Genomic DNA, 22736 nt, shown 5'->3' with positions numbered 1-22736 from the left:
GAAATACTTTCACTTTTGATCGTTGATTACATTTAATAGCCACATTATCTTTGTTATATCACAGTAACTATACCACGTACACCGAGCTAATGCGACTGTAACCTAAGTAAATATTTAAAAAACATTTTTCTCGTAAAGCAAGAACCACAAAACAACCTGTTCTCATTCTCAACAACTGTTTTAAATGCCAATCCAACTGCATTTCCCGTCAAGCACTGTGTTTAGGAAATGACGCACGACTAGCAAACGGCATTCAGCCAATCATAACGCAGCATATGCTTTTCTCGTCGGTGATTGGCTATGGTTGCACTCATCTTCCCAGGATGCTTTGCTGCACCACCTTGGAATTCAAATCGAGTGGACCAATCAGAGAGCGCCATTACGACGAGGCAGCTTTTTAAATTTGTACCAGAGACTGTTGTCAAAAGGCAGGACTGAGAGTAACGCTGCAAGCACCGAGAGACGCGTCTGGCAATTAGTTACATGGTTAGTTTCAGGTTTTTAAATCTTTAGATTCTCATTCACTTCATTTTGTTTAATGCTGAATCAAAGGCTTGTATAACGTTCGCGTTAAAGCGTGGTTAACATTAGTTTTGATTTGAATTCACCAGTGCATGGGCGCAAGCTAGCTTCCAGTGCTAAACTACCGTCGGTTAACCATAGTTTGAACCTTTTCACAAAATACCGATACCTCTACTTGTTAGTTTTTAAGCGTTTCCTTTGTAAAAGACGCAGAGAGCACTTTAATTAAAAAATGAATGCAGATATTGCAAAGCCGGCGAATCCATCGGCAAATGTCGACCCGAAATCAGCTCCTCTCAAAGAAATCCCAGATGTCCTGGTTGATCCACGCACCATGAAGAGATATGCGAGGGGGAGATTCCTTGGAAAGGGTGGTTTCGCAAAATGCTACGAAATCACAGACATGGAGACGAAGCAAGTTTTCGCCGGGAAAATCGTGCCCAAGTCCCTGATCCTGAAACAGCACCAGAGGGAGAAAATGACCTCTGAAATCGCCATTCACAAGAGTCTGAACCACGCAAACGTCGTGGGTTTCCATGGGTTTTTCGAAGATGACGACTTTGTCTTTGTTGTCCTGGAAATCTGCAGGAGAAGGGTGAGTTAAAAACTAAAAAAAGTAATGTTCTTTAGTGTATACACTTCACAGGGCCAACGGTTACACGGCAGTCTCTGTCGTTGTCCGATGGGTGGTGGCTTACATTGAACACGGGATTTTGAACACGCTGGCCTAATGTATCTAATTATATAAAGTCAAATAAGTCATTACACGGAAAATAATTAATGGTTATCGACTTATTGTCCTTGTTTGTGCTGCCATGGTCACATCCCAAATATTTGCTTTAGAATCATTGTCAAATCCATCCACTAATCCTCAAACTATTTCTCATTTTAGCCTTTTTAGTCCTGCTTTTTGTCATTGACTTTCAAGTCTCACAGAAAGAACATTGTATTTCATCGTGGGTTTTTTTCTCACATTGAATTGAATGATCTTCTTCTCCATTGCAGTCCTTGTTGGAGCTGCATAAGCGTCGTAAGGCTGTGACAGAACCTGAGGCTCGCTACTACATGACCCAGCTGCTGAAGGGTGTCCACTACCTGCACAAAAACAGAGTCATCCACAGAGACCTGAAGCTGGGCAACATCTTCCTTAATGATGACATGGAGCTCAAGATCGGTAATTTAGTCCTTTTTAGATGGCATATGATTTCACTTCAATCCTCTTGTCTCACCTGAGAAGGGTAATGGATACCTGTCGACTCAAATAAACCCTTTTAGTCCTGTGATGAAGCAAAGCCCTCATCACAAATGTGTCATATGTCCTAGATGAATAGTGGTCAGGAGTAACAAACCAACAAAAACGTTTTCATTAGGGAACATGGCACACAGATGTCCCAAAAGCGAATACTACAAAAGTGTTTGAGTTGGTCATCGCCTTTTTCAAAACCTTTTCTGTATTTCTACTCCAGGGGACTTTGGGTTGGCCACTAAAATCGAGTTTGATGGCGAGAGGAAGAAGACCCTGTGTGGAACGCCTAACTACATTGCCCCTGAAGTGCTTTGTAAGAAAGGCCACAGCTATGAAGTGGACATCTGGTCGCTTGGGTGCATTTTGTAAGTCACAGTTTGACTGAATATAAAAAGAAAGTCACTTGAGCAAAAGATTCAGCCAGATTAACCTCCTCACTGTCTGCATCCTCTCAGGTACACTCTGTTGGTGGGTAAACCCCCATTCGAGACCTCCTGTCTGAAGGAGACCTACAACCGCATCAAGAAGAACAACTACACCATCCCCTGGGTAAGTTCTGCTAAAGTAACACTCAATATTCCTTCAACATATCGTTTTTACACATGTTTTGTTTGACTTATCTAATAACCTGCATCTCTTTCCACAGCACATCAACCCGTTGGCTTCCAACCTCATAAAGCGCATGCTGCATGCCGAACCCGCCCAGAGGCCGACCATCGCTGAGCTGGAAGTGGACGAGTACTTCACCACCGGCTACATCCCCGTACGTCTGCCCACCACGTGCCTCACGGTTCCCCCCCGCTTCTCCATCGCCCCCAACACCTCTACAGAGCTCAGCCAGAGACGCCCACTGACTGCTATCAACAACCAAGGTAACAGGCCCAGCAGAACATGACATCTAACTCTGTGCAGAAGTTATATTATTACATGTATTCTGAAATGTTTCGGTTGGATATAGAGTTCATGACGTTGTTTTCTCTCCTTTTCCAGCAGGGACAGAGCACGTGGGTATGAAGGATGAGCATATGCAAAGGTGAGAGATGTTTGAAATGTTAACTTTGTGGATTCCTCCTGTTTGTACTAGTGGCTTTTAGATGTGGCGGAGCAGGGGTGCTTTTTGTGGTTGAGATTTCTCTGTTGCGTTGTTTAAGAATGTGCCTCATATGGATGCCTTTTATCTGCAAACCATATCTTCCTACGGCTACAAATAAATAACCTGAATGGAAGTGTCTAACAGAGCACTTCTATACTAACAAAGGACTGGCTTATCTAAAGCCAGTTGAGTAGCACTTGAACTGATTGGCTCTATGAAACCTGATGTACTTATATGATTCTGTTTTCCTCAAGGTTGTGTCTTCCTGGTCGAATGTACTTATTGTAAGTCGCTTTGGATAAAAGCGTCAGCTAAATGCAATGTAATGTAATGTGTAGAGAAAGCCAGCGTGTGACAATTTGGAATGAATTTGTGTCACATTATTTTAGAAAAGTCATCTTTGTGTGTGTAACCGTTGTGTTTTCTGTGTAGGGAGCCTGAGCCGGCAGAGTGCCACATTAAAGAGATGCTGAAGCAGCTCAACACCATCATCGCGGCTAAGCCCTCTGAGAAGGCAGTCATCTGCCAAGGTGAGTGCCGACGCAAACTATTTTTCTAATAAGATTCAATTTTGCACATTTAAAAAATGTGGATATTTTTTGTGCCACTGTGAACTTTACTTACAAAGATTTTGTTCTGTTTTTCCAGAAGAGGCAGAGGATCCCGCATGTATTCCCATCTTCTGGATCAGCAAATGGGTCGACTACTCTGACAAATATGGATTAGGTAAGAATTAGACTCTCCATCCAGCAGCCAAAGGACACATTTGCTAAATCCTCTGGTTGGTTGCTATTGAGAAAATAACATTTAGACCAAATACTGCTTAAAACTTGCTTTTACAAAATAAAACTACATGCTACAATTGTTGTCTGGTTAGTTCAGGACATTTGTAGGTTTACGGTGATGCAACCTTCAAAACTAGGAAAGCACAACTCTTTTCCCATTGACGATATCCAAAATCTATCGTATCTTTAAAGCGACATACAAAACATTTGCGTTGTCCTTCACAGCTCATATAAGTTTGTTTGTTCTGGGTGCTCAGGTGTCACAACTGGGACTCAGACAGTTATTTTGAGCAAATGGACATTTTTCCCAGCAAGAAAAGCTCAAGTGTAACTGATAACACTAACTCTTTGATTCATTGACGCATCACGGAAAGCAAGGTTATTAAACTCTGCTGTCATGTTTTGCAAAATAAAGTTTAAATCCCTGTATGGTGCACAAGAAAGCACAAGTTGGTGAAAGACGGTGTGCCAGAGTGGACAACGCCAGGGCCCTGAAACGGCTTCAGAAACATGAGGCCATCATGCATTTTGTTAAATGTCTCCAAGTAACAAGACATGGCTGCAGAGAAATGCCCGCTCAGATTTGCTTTAAGTCAGTTTGAAATGGTGTTGAGGATGTGTAGTGTCTCCTAAATAGGGCTGACATGTGTTATTTTTAGGTTAACATTTGACAGGTTTCATTATAACGTGTTTTTGAATGTGTATTCCAGGCTACCAGCTCTGCGACAACAGTGTGGGGGTGCTGTTCAACGACTACACGCGGCTCATGATGTACACCGACGGAGACAGCCTGCAGTACATCGACAAGACGGCCACAGAGTCCTACCTGAGCGCGCGCTCATTCCCCCCGGCTCTCAACAAGAAGGTGAGGGGTCCACAAAACAATTTAGACATTTTCTCCAGTGTATTTTAGGATGAAGTGTTTTATGTGTTTATTTATTTGACAGCTATTAATAGGCTACACTTTTCAGGTAAACTTATGTTGCATATCATTTTTCTTACAAACTTGTCACCCTTCCCCCTGCTAGATAACGTTGCTGAAATATTTCCGTAACTACATGAGCGAGCACCTGCTGAAGGCCGGCGCAAACATGGCCCGGCGGGACGGAGACGAGCTGGCGCGCCTGCCCTACCTTTCCCTGTGGTTCAGGACCAAGAGCGCCATCGTGCTGCACCTCACCAACGGCACCGTTCAGATCAACTTCTTCCTGGTGAGACGCACAGCATCTCCTCCCACCGGTGTCTCTTAAACATTTAGCTTATTTTGTTTAGCCCACAGATTCTAATATAGAGTTTCAACTATTCATGAGTCACTGGTGTTCGATGTTTAGTACTCGTATGGCATTATGTTTTTCACCACATAGCTTGACGTTTTTTTACCGCTATTGTAGGGTAGACTATCTTTCCCAAAATATTAACTCCATGATCATTTTGATTAATAGTCATCAGTAATGTGGATTTAATTATTAATCCGGAAATGTTTACCGGATTCCAGCATTTAAAACCAGAAAATCACACAAACAATATTAGTATATTTAAGATCATATTTAAAGTAAATGCAGCCGTTTGCCTCAGATATAGACGTTTCTTCAGATTCATATTGGACATGAAAATTGTTATCTTTAGTTTTTTACAAAACAAGACCTTTTTTAAAGACGTCTCATTGAGAATCTGAGAAATGTTTGTATCGACGGCCGATTTAATTTAAAAGATAATGGGCAGATATCGATGTATAATCATAAGCTGCGGCTCGATTCTGAACTTATGTTCCTCTCTCTCCCCCCCTCCCCACCCCTCTTCCAGGACCACACCAAGCTGATCCTGTGTCCGTTCATGAACGCGGTCACCTACATCGACGAGAAGCGCGAGTTCCGCACGTACAAGCTGTCGCTGCTCGAAGAGTTCGGCTGCACCAAGGAGCTGGCCAGCCGCCTGCGCTACGCTAAGCTAATGGTGGAGAAGCTGCTGGACAGCAAGCCTTCCCCCGCCGCACAATAGACACACCTTTAATCACCGTCTGTCTCTAATCAGAAACAGACTCTTAAATGCTCATGTGTTTTATTCACTTTTCAGGCTGTACATTGAACATTTATCTTCTATATGTTGTACATTGTTGAATTTTGGTCCCTCAACCACTTTTATTTCCTGCTGTTTAAAGGAAACTCTTGATGAAGCTTAATCTTGGCCAACACATCCTGCTGACGGTAAATCAAAGATGGCTGCATATTAATTAAACCTGTGCATTCAAATAAGCCTTAAAAGGACAGATGGATTTTGAAAGTGAGACATTGCTCCCAGATTTCTCTGCTTGTTTGATCGTTTGTTCAGTCATGTTTATTAAATCACTTGGTGCAGGTTGAGGCTCAGATGGCTGTGTGGATGGAAAAAGCTTCTCGGGTCTGCTTCTCTAGTTTTGTCTGTTTTTATCTGTGTTGTATGTAGAGAAATGGACCATGTTAATATTTCTTCATCATGCATATTCTTCCTGTAGCTACATTTTACTCTTTTATAAGTCTATTTTAGACGTCTTGTCCTTTTCAACACGACGTGCAAACTTGTACATATACTTCTGAATATGCCTACCTGTTGTAAAGATGGATTGCTTTTACCCAAGTTTAAATAAAGATTGTCTTTAACTTGACAAATGACTGGAGTCTGTTTCATGTGCTGCTTATAAGATATTAGAATTTGGCTGTGCAAAAACTACCGTTTCATTCTTGACAATGCTTGACCAGAAAAGTTATTTTTCTTTTTAAATGCAAATTTGAACTATCTACACTTCTGTTAAATCTCTGGAAAATCTAGGTGGGGTAGGTAATTCACTTCAGAAACACTTTTTGTTATATTCCATGGAATGCTCTTAACATCCTAACATCCCGATAGCAATGAATCTATTAAAAAACGTCATCTGTGAAGCCGTAGTACTGTAAAAAGCACGACCAATCTGAGCTGGCCCGACTAAAATCACTGGATGGCCTACCTGCCTGTCAGCCTTCCATCTCGTGCACACATTTATCTCGTGCCCTCATGGGTCATGTGCGCGTTCGTGTGTGTTGGAGGAGGGGCTCTGTAAGGAAGGGGCAGGTTTTTTTCAGTTGTATACTTTCAAATTCTCGCGCACTCAAGCTGGTTTCTCAATTCTTACCTACCCTACCTTTAAAGAGTGTTTTTATCAAAATGTACATTTCTTTTTTGGGTTTATTTTAACATTCTTATGCACACTTGAAGCAAAGTCTCTTAAAGAGTCCAATTACACAGAATATTTTCACACTTTACTGTCCCTGATATAAGAATACAGGAAATGTTTTTTTTCACAGGAAACAGCCTTTGCACTATATGAATCATAAGTGGCCCCCGATACACCCCAGTAGTTATTACAAACCCAAGATGAACAACCTCAGTAGTTTGACTTTGGAGCCGGGGAAGATTTAAACTGTTTGTCTTAATGTCAATAGGTAAACATTTTGAAAAGCAGTCAATGTGCCAATGAACCATGTAGAGTAAATCAGTCTGGCGCCCCCTGGCGGACACAGACCTCCAAACAGCTTAGGTTATTTTTAGGATTTGACAAACTGCTATTTAGGTTACAGACATTTCTCAAATATTGTACTTCCCAGTTAGTTCTTAACATTCAAAATTAAATAAAGCAACAAAAACACACCATGCATGTCTCAGGGTGAGATCATAACTATATGACCCCAATTACAAATACAATATTTTACTAATATTTTAGTACATTCTAGTTCGTACCGACTGTGAAGTTATCTTAGTATTGAGAATTGTAAAAAATAGCGCTGTTATTCAAACATTGTGTTTTAAGCGTTTGTTGTTAGGGCAATAGAATAAACTATAGAAATACAAAAAGGAGACACAAATACAACATATTTAAGGTTTAATGTAAATGATAAGAACAAACTTTGGCAACACTTTTCTTTCTTTTAAATAGAAGACATGCAACAACATATTCAAGTAACAACAGGAAGGAACATTCATAACAGCAGCAGTGATAAAACACAAAGTTGGTTGTACAGTGGTCTCAAATGTGAAAATCAATCATTAAGGAAACACTCTCACAGAGTGTGATACTGGGGCTCGATGAACTCTAACAGTGTAGAAAGGCTGAAGGAAAACAAATAGGAAGCACTAAACCTTCAATAATTCAGTCTTGTTTTCCGAGTACCAGCGGTTCAATGAGTTGTTGAATATGTTCCGTTTACCAAATCTTAGCAGAGACTCCTTTATTATGCTTTTTGGGCTTTTCCCTTCCCCGTAGTGTGTAGTTTAGGTTTTTGAGCATTGCACATTTAAGCATGCATCAGTGTGTCACAGTCGAGGCACACAATACAAACATGAACCTGACAATCAACAAAATAACAGGGATTACGAGACGCCACAGAACCAAATGTGATTTTGAAGTATTTTAAAAGGTTAAAATCTTCATGTAAACATTCACACAGCGATGGGCGGACATTGCTTTGGGATAAAAGTGATCAGATCTTCAGAAAGTCTTGTTGGTGGTAGAGAGAAGTCTGACTGTAGCAGTGCAGGGTGACGTCTCCGTTGTGATGTCCAGTCAGCAGCGTTCCCTCTCCCCCCCATCGAGCCAGCTGCCAGCCCTCGCTCTCGGGGGCCGGCAGCATCCTGGAGGGCCCCCGGGGCCAGAGCTGCCACACACACACACAGCCGCTCTGACTCAGGCCCACCACGCTGGAGCCGCTAATGTCTGCTTCACACAGCCTGAGGAACACACACACAGATACAGATTGTTACATCAGATAATCATAATAACCTTTATTTGTTTGGCACTTATTGAGAACATTGCTGCAGAAATGCAAAGGCAGAACCAAGTCAGGTCATACAGGAGGAAAACAGATCCAACTAAACACATACAAAAGATGCAATTCAGAACACATCAAGACTTTACTGGATAGGGTGAAGTCTAAGGTGCATAGACTTAAAAGCTAGTCTATAAAAGTGTGTTTTTAAAAAGGCAGTTTGTTCTACAGTGCCAGTGCCCTATTAGAGTGTATAAACAAAAGTGTGTATATATAAAGACATCAGTCCTCCTCTCACCTGCCGCACCAGGCGTTGGGCGGATACAGCCGAGTAGCGAGGGTAGATTTTCCATTCATAGGGTTGATGGCGACCAAGGAGAACAGAGCCATGTTCTTACTCTCCTCATCCTTCTCTTTTACTTCTTCCTCCAGAGAGCTGAGCAACTGATGCTGCAGCAGGACAAACAACACTCCCTGTCCAGCCACACAAACACACAAAGCATGTTAAACCCTATGAAGAGAAAGGTCATTTAAAGGTCACCTACCATGCTATTTTTAGGCAATAGCATAGGTCTCAGATATATATACAAATATATAAAAAACATGTCTATGAAGTGTTTTGCTCTAAATACCAAACAGATCCTCCATTCTAGCCATGCCTACTCTATTTCACTTCCTGTTTCAAAAGTGCTGATCTTGGGAATAAAGCTTTAAAAAAAATCATGCGGGACCCGGCAGCTACCGTCTAAACTAAATGCTGCCGTGATGAAACGCCATATCATGGATTATCAAGGATCTGAAACAGTCTGGAGCTCAAAGGCTTTCTCTCTTGCCGGTTATACCACAAGGTGAGTTCCTTTTTACTTCCTGCTTCTTCACACACATGCTCTCCAGTACAGGTTAGCTCTGAGTGTTAGCCATGCTAATGTAAACACCGACCATATTACGTCCAAAACAGTCGGGCATTGTTTCTGACTGCTACGTTTCTGATTGGGCCGTGGGTCCACATTTCAGATATTACGTCATATCGGACGCAAATCTGGATCAGCTCCGTTGTAGCCCCGTTTTTAGAGATTTGGGTACGGAGGAAAAGAGAGAGGGTTTTATTTTCTGACGCTGCGTGAGTTCCCTGACGCACCGGGGACACATGTTTATGTATAAAAGACATTTTGCATGATAGGTCCCCTTTAAAGAAAACAGGCAGCACCCCGTATATGAAAAGCAGATAGACGTACACAGTAGGAGTATCCTCTGAGACAGGCCATGTGCGATAAATCTTCTCCGAGGATGATTCTCTGCAGCAGCTGACCCGTCTTTAAGTTCCTGTAACACGGAAACACAAATAAATTAAACTGCGAAGAAGCAACATTACACATGAGAGCCAAATATAGATATTATTCTAACCATTTATAGCATTTTGACTCGTCAATAAATACATTAAAAAAATGTTTGAGTCAATATTCCTTTTTATATTTATTCATATACTTTATGTAAAAAGATTGCATTTTTACCAAATACTTGGGTACTAATAGTGCTGTTAGCTTGTTTTTCTTTTCCTGTATAAGTACATTAAGAGAAATGTAAGAAGAGTATTTGCAAACACACCTCTACAGTGCTCCGCCCTTTTTTTAAATAAAAACAAAATGATGTAATACCATGATCAACATTTGTATTGCATAATTACTCAAATATTTCAAAAAGGAGCTTTGCTTAAACAGTGTCAATGCAGTTAATTTGAGTGAATATATGAGAAATTCCTATTTTAATGTCAGATAAGATGCCAAATGTTTTTGCTCCATTGTTCAACAGGGAGAATAATTTTGTTGAGTTTATTGCTTACCAGACAAAGAGGCGGCCGCTCTCATCAGAGCCAATCAGAGCGTCAGGAAGTCCAGCCACTGCAGCGAGGGCCCCGACACAAACACCAGGAGACACCAGAGGCTGAGGGCCCGATGTGCTGAGAGAGAGAGAGGGAGAGAGAGAGAGAGAGAGAGGGAGAGAGAGAGAGAGAAAGAGAGGGAGAGAGAGACGAAACAATTATATATCTGAGCAATGAGGAAATAACACGAAAGCAGACAGTGTCCAAACATCTAAGAGAGTCCTGAAGACTTTCCTTTTTCAGAAAATGGTATAGTTAAAGCTGCTTTCAGATTATCCGATGTTTTTCCTCCTGAGTCCTACATTTTATGGTATTTTATCCTATTTTGTTATTGTATTTCTGTTGCGTTCTATCTCATGTATTTCTATTTTACATTCTATCTTGTCATTTTCTTGATCTTTTAGCATTCATGTTTGTTATCTGTAAAGCCCACTGAGACAAACGCGCTTTGTGATATTGGGCTATACAAATACACTTTGATTTCATTTGACAAACTCTGAGTGTTACCTGCCGCTGCCTGAGAGCGGGAACACCTGCAGGCTGGAGCCAGACGCTGAGTGTGAGGAGGTTACCACTCTGGACCTGGACACGCACACAACCGCCTGAACAACGCCGTCACAGAGCAGCAGCTGGGAGAGGCTGCAGCACGACAGCATCCTGTGCACATGGAGACACACGGGTACCTTTAACAAGCGTCACCAGCTGGGTTCCTTACAGGTCCCCTAACATACTGTTTTTCCATCAGTATATTACAGGTCTCAGATATACACAGAACATGTCTCTGATTGGCTGAAACACCAAACAGATCATTGCAGCATTACCCATAATCCCCTCTGTTTCAGCCCTGTTTCCAAAGTGCTGATTCTCTTTTTTCCTGAAACTTTCAGAGTGTCTTTACACAGAGGGGACACATGTTGATGTAGAAGAGACATGAAGAAGAGGGGACACATGTTGATGAAGAAGAGACATGAAGAAGAGGGGACACATGTTGATGTAGAAGAGACATGAAGAAGAGGGGACACATGTTTATGTCGAAGAGACATGAAGAAGAGGGGACACGTGTTGATGTAGAAGAGACATGAAGAAGAGGGGACACATGTTGATGTAGAAGAGACATGAACAAGTGGATTTTGTATAATAGGTGACCTTTAAGCAAAATACATACACAGTTTGAGATTAGCATGGAAGAAATATCCTCACTTTAGCTGTAGGGTTAGTTCGTGAACAGAAAACGAGTTAAAACAGAATACATATTTAACTGACGGATTGAGCGTGTTGTATTCACCTCACTTCTCTGATTTCTAACTGACCCAGAGTCACACACATCAGCCCTGCAGCGTCCGGGACCGGAAACACATCGATCACTGGCTGTAAAGAAACATAGAAATCCATTATGCCTACGGACAATTACGGAAGATAATGTTTGGAAAATGTTTGACAGAATACATTGTGCCGTATTAGAAAGGGTCACATTAGACCTTGAAACAGTACATTTCATTACTTTGTGTCTTTAAACATTATGATGTATGTCCCATTCATTTTAGGTTGACTGCTAAATGTAGAAACACTCAAACAATGGTGCAGTGTTTGTGAAGTCACAACATTGTTCATTTGTTCATGGTGGAGAAGGTTTTCTCCAAATGTATGTGCTTCCGAACAGAGAGGCCCTTCTGATGGCATGTTGGCGAAGTGCAGGGTACGTAGATGGAAAGTCCTTTGTAGAACTCGATGAGATTCTTGTCTCGATATGCTGCTCTGGCCTCAGAGCTCTCCTGCAGGTCGATGAGCTCGAACTGAATTTCTGCAGGCTCTTCTTCGGGTGCACATGTGAAGGGATCTTGGAATAGGTTGAACGACTTCTCGTGGTCACTGAAGTCCGAGAAGCGGTGGTGGAATTCCTCTTGGAGTTTTTCCATGAGGTTGTGGTTCTTGTCTGAACACAGGTGATGTAAAACGTCACATTCACCTGCGAGCACCTTGCAGGCGGGGAATGGGTTAGATCCCCCTCTCTGAGCGGTCCCTGCAGTAGTTGAAGTTTTCGCTGGAAAGCTTTGACGCTGTCAAACAATGTGGAAATGAGCTTCCCGTGGCCCTGCAGCTTCACATTGAGATCGCTGAGCAAGGTGTTCAGGTCAACAAGGAACGCTCGGTCACAAAGCCATTCAGAGTCACTTAACTGTGGCAGATCTCGTCCTTTTGATTGCTTGAACTCAGCGATTTCTTTCCTCAAATTAAAAAAACGCTTCAGTGTGGCACCTCTGCTCAGCCACCTGACAGCAGTGAAGTATATGACGTCACCAAATTCAGCCTCTGATTGCACCAACAAAGTTTTGAATTGACGGTGATTCAGACCTCTGGACTTTAGGAAATTCACTGACAACAATGTCCTTGACATGTTTCATTTCAAGCGTATGAGCAGCAAGGGCTTCTTGGTGAATTATGCAGTGATATTTGATTCGGTTCTCACCTCCGTTATTGGCCACTTTGTCGCTGAGCAAAGAGACAGCACCCCTGCCTTTCTCCCGACCATGGCTGGCGCTCCATCTGTTGTGACACCGACCATGGATGTCAGCTCCACATTGTATGCATCGAGACTACGACACACAGCATCACAAATGTCGATTCCCCTTGTTCTGTCTTTGAGACTCTCCATGCTTAGCAGTTCCTCGCCTATTTCAAAGTCCTCCGTGACCGTTCGAATGAAAATCAGCAGTTGTGCAGCATCACAAATGTCTGTACTCTCATCCAGTGCTATAGAAAAGGACCCCTTGCCTAGGCCTTCCACACGTGGCCAGATCTTCGATTCGTCGTGTCACCGTGTCACTCGATAAACTTATGTCACGGAACTTTGACTTTTGTTCAGGGCATACAATGTCAGCCACTTTCAAAATGCAGTCTGGCACGAATTCTCCATCACTGAACGGCTTGCTCCGCCTGGAATTTCGTGAGCTACCACATCGCTAGCCTGTGTTACAGCTTCACCGGATTTTGCAAGATTTGTGAAAACTGACGGCTGGGCAGTTAAACCTCTTTGAAGTTGTTCAAGTTTAGTTCTGCGCTCCTTGCCCGTGAACTTGTCATACATTTTACGATTGGTATCATAATGGCGTTTGATGTTATACTCCTTGAGCATTGCATTCACCTGCTTGCAGATGAGGCATATCACTTTATCCGACCCCTGAGGTGAAACGAAGTAAGCGTTGCTCCATTTCTCCTGGAACTTCCTTTTCTCCTCACTGACACAACGTTTTTTACGCGACGGCCCTGGCTCTTCCATCTCGCTTACACAACGAAAACTTCCAACAACTTTTGTTGCGAAGGACTGATGGGGGCTGTTCACGTGAACACTTTGCCGCCTTTGGGACATGCTTCCAGTGCATGCACCCCTCATAGCTCCTCTCGTGCGTCCAATCAGGGAGTGAGTTTGGGGATGCTCGCGCTGGGGGTAGTCAGTGGAAATAACAGTGTGCCTGAGTGTGGACGTTGGGAGAGACAGCTTGTTGTTTTATTGTATAACCAGACTTTTGTGTGCGTTCATATACTTAACCACACACGCAAACACGCACACGCAAATAACCACAATCACACACACGCCTTTTTACATACCATTACCTATATATACAAACAAACACACATACATTTTGTGTACATATCTTGGCACCTCTTATTTACAATAAACATCATTTGGAGAATACATCTTCTCTGCCATTTTAATCAGATGCACCAGAGCGGCTTCTCATATAATTTCTTACCAGTCAACTAGTGACTCATCCAAAACAACTTTCCACTTTTGATCTAGCAAAAATGACAGTGTAGCATTTCCCTCCGATGGTCGTAGGCTTTACTTTACTGATGAATCAGAATTTATTTGTAACTCCAGACCCAACGTAAGAGCTTGTGGCCTCTTCGGGGGGTGCTAAACATTTAAAACATACAGTCCGTTGTTCTCTTTCTCTGCCGTTACATGGAAGACACTACTTTATCAATGCCACCACAACTTCCTGTCAAACACGTTATCTCGCCTTCAAAATAAAAGCATGCAAACAAAACAGGAAGTTAACCTAAATTACTAGATACGAACCATGGAGGATTCAAATATAACGCATGCATTTCAGCGTGTCACATTAACTATTGCGGGCCGCCAGAAACATTTCCCAGGGCCACCATTGGCCCGCGGGCCGCACTTTGAGAACCCCTGATTTACATTGATATAAACCAGAAATAAAAACAACTCCTCTTAGAAGACAAAGCCACAGAATGTATGGCGCTTGTTTTAAAATGACTTGTTTTAATAACTTTGATATTCAGCAGGCATGTATTTGCACCTACACACTGACCTCATTGAAGGCCCAGGTGTGAGTCAGGCTCCAGTCAGAAGCTGCAGTCTGACTCCAGAGACACACGGCCCACTTTCCTGCTGCGGCGACACACAAACCACCGGAGGATCCACGCAGGAGGCAAGCATCCACCAGACAGCCTCCTGCCGGGGCCTGGAAACACACACAGCATGTTTTAGATGTTACACAGATACATCCATTTCTGCTGCAAATACTTTCCGTCTTTGATTCAAACGTGGATGCTGCAGCAAAAACACACTTTAATTAAAGGGGAACTATTGGCGCATTTCCACTGCAGCGGGTAGCCCCGTTTAAGCGTCCTTAATCGTCCTCAAGCGGCCAGGCCAGTTTTTGGTGGCCTTTCCATATAGCGTAGCACCGGCTAGCGGGTACTTTTCCCCTCTTTTTCCGGCCCCATAAAATCGTGGTTCTGTCAGGCCAGGGCCAGGGCTGAACTAGTGACGTCAACACTCTCGACTGCTGATTGGTCAGAGAGAATCGTCACAAGATCGCGCGCGAGATCATCCCTAGCGTCGCATATATATCTAGAAGCAAGCTTGCAGCATTTTTGTAAACGGAGGAGCTACAAAAATGGCAACGTCAAAGAAAAGCACACCGTGGTCGACCGAGGAGGTGACGACGTTCCTACATCTCATTGGGGATGATAAAATCCAGCGGGAGCTCGACGGAACAACTCGAAATGTGAAGCCGATCGCCCGCCTACACTGCGTTGCTATAGTAACTACCCCAGGTCCTAAACTGTAATGGAAATGCGCCACGGCCTCGGACGGCCAGCGAGGCAGCCCGAGGCCTGAGCGAGGACGCTTAAACGGGGCTACCCCGCTGCAGTGGAAATGTGCCATATGACTATCTTCAAAATTCATACTTTTAACCTATGGTCCTATAGAGCCTAAACTCTTCCCAAAATCAAAGAGTGGTAAAATGTCAACTAATGATGCCATAAAGTACAAAGACGGGACATGGGACTTATCATACAGATTATAAAGGGCACTGAGAGCAGCTGGGGGAACGTTCTGAGTGTGTCGGTACATTTTATATTTCACAACGACGATAGAATAAAGCTTATTTGTGCATAAACAAAAACATCACACAGCATCACATCTGGATTGTGGCCTTGAGAGAGAGTAGCTCATGTTCAGGAACATTAATGAGACTTTCCTAGGTCATGGATTTTATTTTGGTCGAATTCTTAATTTCTGTAATGTTCCCCTTTAACTGTACCTAAATACACCGTCGTACCTGCACTATATTCTATTTTATTTTATTTACTTGCACTTTTTTATCCATTTTATTGTGTTGCACTGTTGGAGGAGCCTGTGACCTAAACATTTCATTGTCATAACTACACTGTAGCTATGCCCACATGACTATAAAAGCTTTGAATCCCACCTTTAGCGTGTGTGTGCATCTCGTCACGTGTTCCTCCGCTGTCTCCGCCCGCCCTCCTGAGCCCTGTGGCAGGATGCCGGAGACTGTCCTGCAGGGAGGAGCTTCAACCCTCTGGGCCCGGCTGTCTGTACACGGCGGCTCAGATGAAGCCGGGATCTGATGGATCTGGGATGGACACGGAGAGAGAGCCGGATGGGAGAGGGCCTGGATGGACGGGCTGTGAGGGCGAGGCAGGGTGAGAGGAGGGGCAGAGGGGGAGGAGGGCAGGAGGCGGGGGGTGAGTCCTAGTGATGGCAGTGTGGGGCTGGGGAGGAGGGCAGAGGAGGGCGGGGGCAGGAGGTGGGGGGTGAGTCCTAGTGATGGCAGTGTGGGGCTGGGGAGGAGAGCAGAGGAGGGCGGGGGCAGGAGGCGGGGGGTGAGTCCTGGTGATGGCAGTGTGGGGCTGGGGAGGAGAGCAGAGGAGGGCGGGGGCAGGAGGCGGGGGTTGAGTCCTGGTGATGGCAGTGTGGGGCTGGGGAGGAGAGCAGAGGAGGGCGGGGGCAGGAGGCGGGGGTTGAGTCCTGGTGATGGCAGTGTGGGGCTGGGGAGGAGAGCAGAGGAGGGCGGGGGCAGGAGGCGGGGGGTGAGTCCTGGTGATGGCAGTGTGGGGCTGGGGAGGAGAGCAGAGGAGGGCGGGGGCAGGAGGCGGGGGTTGAGTCCTGGTGATGGCAGTGTGGGGCTGGGGAGGAGAGCAGAGGAGGGCGGGGGCAGGAGGCGGGGGTTGAGTCCTGGTGATGGCAGTGTGGGGCTGGGGAGGAGAGCAGAGGAGGGCGGGGGCAGGAGGCGGGGGGTGAGTCCTGGTGATGGCAGTGTGGGGCTGGGGAGGAGAGCAGAGGAGGGCGGGGGCAGGAGGTGGGGGGTGAGTCCTAGAGATGGCAGTGTGGGGCTGGGGAGGAGAGCAGAGGAGGGCGGGGGCAGGAGACGGGGGGTGAGTCCTAGAGATGGCAGTGTGGGGCTGGGGAGGAGAGCAGAGGAGGGCGGGGGCAGGAGACGGGGGGTGAGTCCTAGAGATGGCAGTGTGGGGCTGGGGAGGAGAGCAGAGGAGGGCGGGGGCAGGAGACGGGGGGTGAGTCCTAGAGATGGCAGTGTGGGGCTGGGGAGGAGAGCAGAGGAGGGCGGGGGCAGGAGGCAGGGGGTGAGTCCTAGAGATGGCAGTGTGGGGCTGGGGAGGAGAGCAGAGGAGGGCGGGGGCAGGAGACGGGGGGTGAGTCCTAGTGATGGCAGTGTGGGGCTGGGGAGGAGAGCAGAGGAGGGCGGGGGCAGGAGACGGGGGGTGAGTCCTAGTGATGGCAGTGTGGGGCTGGGGAGGAGAGCAGAGGAGGGCGGGGGCAGGGTTACGAAGGGTGCTGAGGTCAGAGCAGGGCTCAACAGGAGCTGCGAGCTGTGCGGCTGTACACACTTGTGTTGATTTCCCATCGATCCGGCTCGAGGCGATTCCCTTGAGTCTTGAGTGGGAGACTTCTCATGCAGATTCTGTACGGGAGACTCTCCTGGAGCTTCGCTGACGTTCCATAACTGTTCATCAGCGCGGCTTCTAGAAGGCTCCTTGGGGGTTTCCTGTAGAGAGCAATGGAAGGAAAGAGTCTCGATGGTATCTTTGTCTTCAGTTTGGTTGTGTGTCGACACATGTTCCTCCAAAGGATGGATGACACCCGGACTAACTGTTTGTTCTTCATATAAAAGGAGAGAAGACTCTTTGATTTGAAGTTCATCCGAACACCCAATGTCATCATTATTTACTTCTACAGGTCTGTCTGCAAAGCTGATGTGAGGCTGTGGTTCGACAGTGTGGCGAGTATTCAGAAGGATACTCGCTTGCTTTTTATATTGATCAACGCAGTCACCAGCACCATCTTGAACCCCTGGCTCAGACACTGTTGCGGTGGTGCAACTCTGACACTCAGGGTCTTCTGTGAAGGACTGGCTGTATTTGATACATACGTCAGAATGTGAAGCGGCAGCGGTATGGGGTGACTTTCTGATGGTGGGTGTGAGGCTGAGCGGCAGTGGAAGACGCCTCTCTGAGTCACCGCTAACAAGACGGCGGCTGCTTCTGCGCGTGTTGTAAGACAGCGAGGTAAAAGGTTCCACTCCTGAAGCCACGGAGACTTGGCGGAGCTTGTGCAGCTTAAGAAAAGCAAACTGGCCGTCGGGGAGATGGAAATCCTGGATAGTGTCAAAGTAGTTGAACAGCGAGCCAGGAGACAGAGAGGGGAGAGGAAGCAGGGAAGGTTGGGCCGGGGGAGAGGAGGGCAGGAGGAGACACTGCCAGCTCGCTGCATCTGCAACACACAAAGGGGAAGAACATTTAATGGAAGGAAGTAATCTGAAGATAAAGATGCAGTCAGCTTTTGAATCCACTTCGGAAAGGCTCAAATCCCCGTGTTCCCTTCAGAGGCAGTTTCTCTCCCACACACTTCCTGAAACGCCTCCTTTATTTGACTTCTGGAAAATATTGACATCACAATAAAACACTCGCGCTTCTATTGGATAGCGCTCCGACCAGTGTACGTGATAGGCTAAGGGGCGGGACATCTCTAAGCGGTCGACCAATCACAACAGAGCCGGCCACAAAAATGGGGCCAACTAATCATTCGGTTGATTTAATCGTCAGATCTGTAAAGCACACATATAAATCTGATGTTTCCAAAGATGTGCCTATTGCTTCATTGAAATGAGGTCATTCAACATGAAAAATCGGCGATAGAAATCCATGGCGAAGAGACAAACAGACCACAACTAAGAGAAGGCAGCCCAAACATACAGAGTCCGAATACAAGCCTTACCTCTACTGCTCTGAGTGGATCTGTTGCTCCTTTCGCCGCTCGTACGAAAGATGGGAAAGACCTTCCCCAGAGGTCCGGATGCAGAGCCCGACGGATCAACAATGACCCCAGAGGAAGGCGGTGTATCTGTGCTGTTTGTCGACGCAGGCTGTGGGACGTCCTGCACCGGAGAGATAGAGGGTTTCGATCCATCAGCTTCATGAAGAGACGGGGAGGAATCCACCGGGGAGCTTGTTGCCGGGGGATCGTCTGCGGTCTTTTGTGCAAGGCCTAGCTGATTGGAGTCTAAACTGAGAGAGCACCGTGGGGTTTGAGGTCTCCCTCTTCCCCTCCCTCTCTTCTTCCTCCTCCCTCTTGCTGGACGAGCGGAGGTGACAATAGGAGAAATCTCGCTGGAGCTCTGAGTGTTCGGCTCAGCAGGCTGTGAGTCCAGACAAGGAGCTACAGATGCAGTGTGTTGATCTGAACGATCAGGGTTGGGTGTGTCCCGGTTCAATCCCCTGCCGCCGCGGCCCCGGCTGCTGCAACGTCGCCCGGCGCTCAGCTGGGAGAGAATGATCGCCTGCATGTTCGGCTGGCTCTGTGATTGGGTCATACGCCTTGTGGTTCGGACGTAGTACTCTGCGGGGAAAAGTAGTCCTTCCACGAGGGTACAGGAGTCAAGGAAACTCGCAGCCTTTACATCATGCCCCGATACAACCATCTCACTTTTTTCTTTTTTGAATTCAGCTGTATTTTCAAGACTTTTTTCCGTTTCTGTTTTCTCTGCTGAATTGTGTTCATTGTCTTTATCGCTGCTGTTTTCACAAAGCCTTGTATTCCTCTGCTCTGCGCCGTTTACTTCCCTGCCTGCAGGTGAAGGCACCAAAGAAGTGGATTCTTTTTTCCCTTCGGATCTCAACTCGGTCTCTTTCCCCCTTTGTTCTGGTTGCCCATGTATTTGGTTTCCCTCGATATCTCCCGTTTCATTTTGCGTCGTGTTCCAGTGTGTCAGCAGCAGAGATGGAGACTCAGACTCAGTACCAGAACATAGCTCTTCACCTTCATTCACAACCTCTGTTCCCCGCGTTTTGCCTCCCCCTTCACTCCCAACCGCCATCCTCTCACTCTGCTCCTGTCCTTCCTCACTGTTGTCGTCCGTGCTCCTGCCAGCCTCGGCGCTCCTCCTCTCCCAACGCAGGCGGCTGCGTCTCGACCTGAGGCGCAGAGCGGGGCTCGACCTGTGACCTCCGGGTGTGTCGTGGCTGGGAGTCAGGGCTTCAGTGCAAGGGTCTTCAGAAGGGAGCCGGAACCTGATCACCTGGCTCCTCCTGGAGTTATCAGAATCCACCGAACCTGGGAAAACAATTGAAAATGTGCTACTGTTATGACAGACAAAACATGGCTGATGCTCAGAGTGATGACGGATGGGCAGGAAAGGAAGCAATCTGTGTGGTAAAATGTATAGGACGTAAAAAGAATTGACAGACGTGGACATATCCAGGTGCATACTTAGCATATTGTTCTGCTGTTGTGATCATGTACATTTTCCCGTTGCCGAACAAATAAAGGATTTATGATACTGATAAATATATGTACCAATAACAAATATATTGGTGCTTCGGTGACTGAATTAGCCACTGTTACAGATTATTTTGCCCTCTTACCTTCAACACTTATCTCCCAATATCTCCCTCGTGTCCTAGCACAATCTCCCTAGATATTTCTAAGCAGCCTACAGACACACTAGCAAATACAATAGCTGTAATGCTATCACTGCAGTCTTCGAGTGCGCTAATTCGCAGAACAAAATGGGATAACTAGGATCAATTATAAATAAAAAAATACCGTCTCTGACCAGAGCCTTGGCATCAATATTGGATGACTTTTATATACATCTGTTATATATGTTTTTTTGCATGGTTACAGCAACTCTCTTAGTAAACAAATGTATTCCCTGTATCACTGTATAATTTCCATCACACACTCCTATCTATTTGTTACTGTAGTTATGCACGGTGAGACGGACTCACCTCCAGTGTGTCCCTCGCACTGAGCTTCACTTGTGGCGGCCCCATTGGTGGCGTTCAGTATCAATGGAGAGGGGCTGAGACGGGCGTTAGAGGTCACATCTGGGTCTCCCTGGTTCTGCTGACTGATTCTGCTCCTCACGTGTTTGCGCACTGCGTCAACACGCTCAGCACGCTGTGAGCAGATACAATATGAGTGTGAGAAAGATCATTTCTAGACAGAGCTTATAGGAGAACAGTTAAAAACTCTCTTACCTGTAGTCTCTGAGTTGTCTTGAGGTACTCCCTTTGTAACAGTGCCAACTTCCTCCGAAGCTGAGTGGGAACATGTTCAATAATTGTTAGTAGCAGCTTGTTATAGCTTTTGTCTGCCTAACCTAAAAGGAATTACTTCGGCTAACCTTAACCTAAAGAAAGAAATAGGTTCACTTCAACGTTTTTATTGATATACATCCTTCAGGACAACAAATCTTCAAAATTGACAATAATAGTTTTCCTCTGTTTTAATAGCTGAAGTATGATTCATAAGTATTACATATTTTCCCTCTCACATTGTACTTGAAATGATATTACAGTAGAAATCTGGAGTGGAGGAAAATAAACCTACACATACTTTTTCATATTTAATTTTGGTACTTTATTTTTCCATAAAGGTAACTATAAGAAGACACCTCCATTATTGGTGTTGTATGTACTGTACTGTGTACAATACATGAACTGAGGCATTTAAAAAAGAAACAAAACAACAACTACTGAACATCACTGATCACACATTGATCTATCTATTTCTGTATATTGTTGTACATGTTCTACTTAATAAACACATTGAATTAAAGCTTCATTGTATAAGTTACAGACTAATACATATAGTACCTTTTCCTTATCATCACAGTGCAGTGTGGTCCTTAGCTGCTCATCAAAAGGCATGTTATCTCCACACGGCTCTGCCTTCTGCTCACTCGGCCTTAATCACACACACACAACACACACCACGAACACACATGACTTAAGGTTAAATACATCTAGGGCAGATCTAATATCTTGTAATGTGTGTTAGTTAGTGTTAGCTTAACTAAGCTAACTGTAGCAGTTTGAACGTTAAACTTTACTTTCATAATACTTTTAGCTTAAAGCAAAGTAAAATATGAATCCATAGACTTAACGGCTATATTTTCTACACACAAACGCACCCAGATAGTTGGGATGACAACTTATCCATAAATGTTTATCGGTTAATTTGTGTGTCAGACTTACAGAGGCCACCCCGCGGCGTCCATGGAAAGTATATTTTGATGTTCGATCATTCGGGGATCGATTACATTTAAATTTCCCGCGACTGTCTCAAACAGACTCGAGCAGTTGAGCTCCGACGAGTCAAACGCCTCAGAGGGAAGCAGCAGGTCAATGGAAATGTTTACTCATTAAATGAACTAAAGTAAGTAAGAGTCCAGTTATATTCACAACAATATTAATTATTATGTTACTTTCATGTAAAACGTGCATTGTTTAGAAAATCATACATGTGGAAATTGCTATTAATAATATTTGACTATATTAACCTTTTCAAGCTAATTTAGAAGAAACTCCCACCCAAACAAGCTAGCTTTTTATACCCAGAGATAACTAGATTTAACTTTTACGAGATTGTATTTACCTTACACAAGCACCAACCATTTTTCAAAGCACAATATAAGATCACAAATGGCCATCTCAAAGGTATACATACTTATATTGTGCCTACATCATATGTTTGAACAAAAGCAGTGTCAGGCTGTTGTTAATATCAAATGGGCTAAAATGCAGAAACAACTGTATGGTCTTTTGAACAAGACATTTTAATGAGAAGGTCATCAAG

General features: G+C 44.9%; 2 protein-coding genes across 2 annotated transcripts; one reads left to right on the top strand and one right to left on the bottom strand.

Moving 5' to 3' along the window:
• The first annotated feature begins 358 nt into the window (after positions 1 to 358).
• plk1 (polo-like kinase 1 (Drosophila)) lies at positions 359 to 6285 on the top strand. The gene is made up of 11 exons (XM_034087509.2): positions 359 to 1117; positions 1528 to 1696; positions 1989 to 2133; positions 2224 to 2317; positions 2415 to 2640; positions 2759 to 2801; positions 3294 to 3391; positions 3510 to 3587; positions 4357 to 4511; positions 4675 to 4857; positions 5450 to 6285. Exons 1-11 carry the CDS (start codon positions 755 to 757, stop codon positions 5642 to 5644), a joined length of 1749 nt encoding a protein of 582 aa, XP_033943400.1. The 5' UTR covers positions 359 to 754; the 3' UTR covers positions 5645 to 6285.
• Positions 6286 to 7556: 1271 nt separating this feature from the next.
• Positions 7557 to 22146, bottom strand: palb2 (partner and localizer of BRCA2). Its single transcript, XM_071204097.1, has 13 exons — positions 22136 to 22146; positions 21755 to 21845; positions 21137 to 21196; positions 20885 to 21056; positions 18873 to 20384; positions 16048 to 18368; positions 14638 to 14790; positions 11586 to 11668; positions 10808 to 10957; positions 10262 to 10378; positions 9657 to 9744; positions 8720 to 8895; positions 7557 to 8383 (listed from the first exon to the last, which is right to left on the bottom strand). The coding sequence occupies exons 2-13, from the start codon at positions 21806 to 21808 to the stop codon at positions 8137 to 8139; spliced, it is 5133 nt and encodes a 1710-aa protein (XP_071060198.1). The 5' UTR covers positions 21809 to 21845; positions 22136 to 22146; the 3' UTR covers positions 7557 to 8136.
• Between the last annotated feature and the right edge of the window lie 590 nt (positions 22147 to 22736).

The sequence above is a fragment of the Pseudochaenichthys georgianus genome, chromosome 1 (assembly GCF_902827115.2).
Source record: "Pseudochaenichthys georgianus chromosome 1, fPseGeo1.2, whole genome shotgun sequence".
In the NCBI taxonomy this organism is placed as follows: domain Eukaryota; kingdom Metazoa; phylum Chordata; class Actinopteri; order Perciformes; family Channichthyidae; genus Pseudochaenichthys; species Pseudochaenichthys georgianus.
The sequence above is the reverse complement of the archived record's forward strand: the minus strand, read 5'-3'. Positions and strand labels throughout refer to the sequence as shown.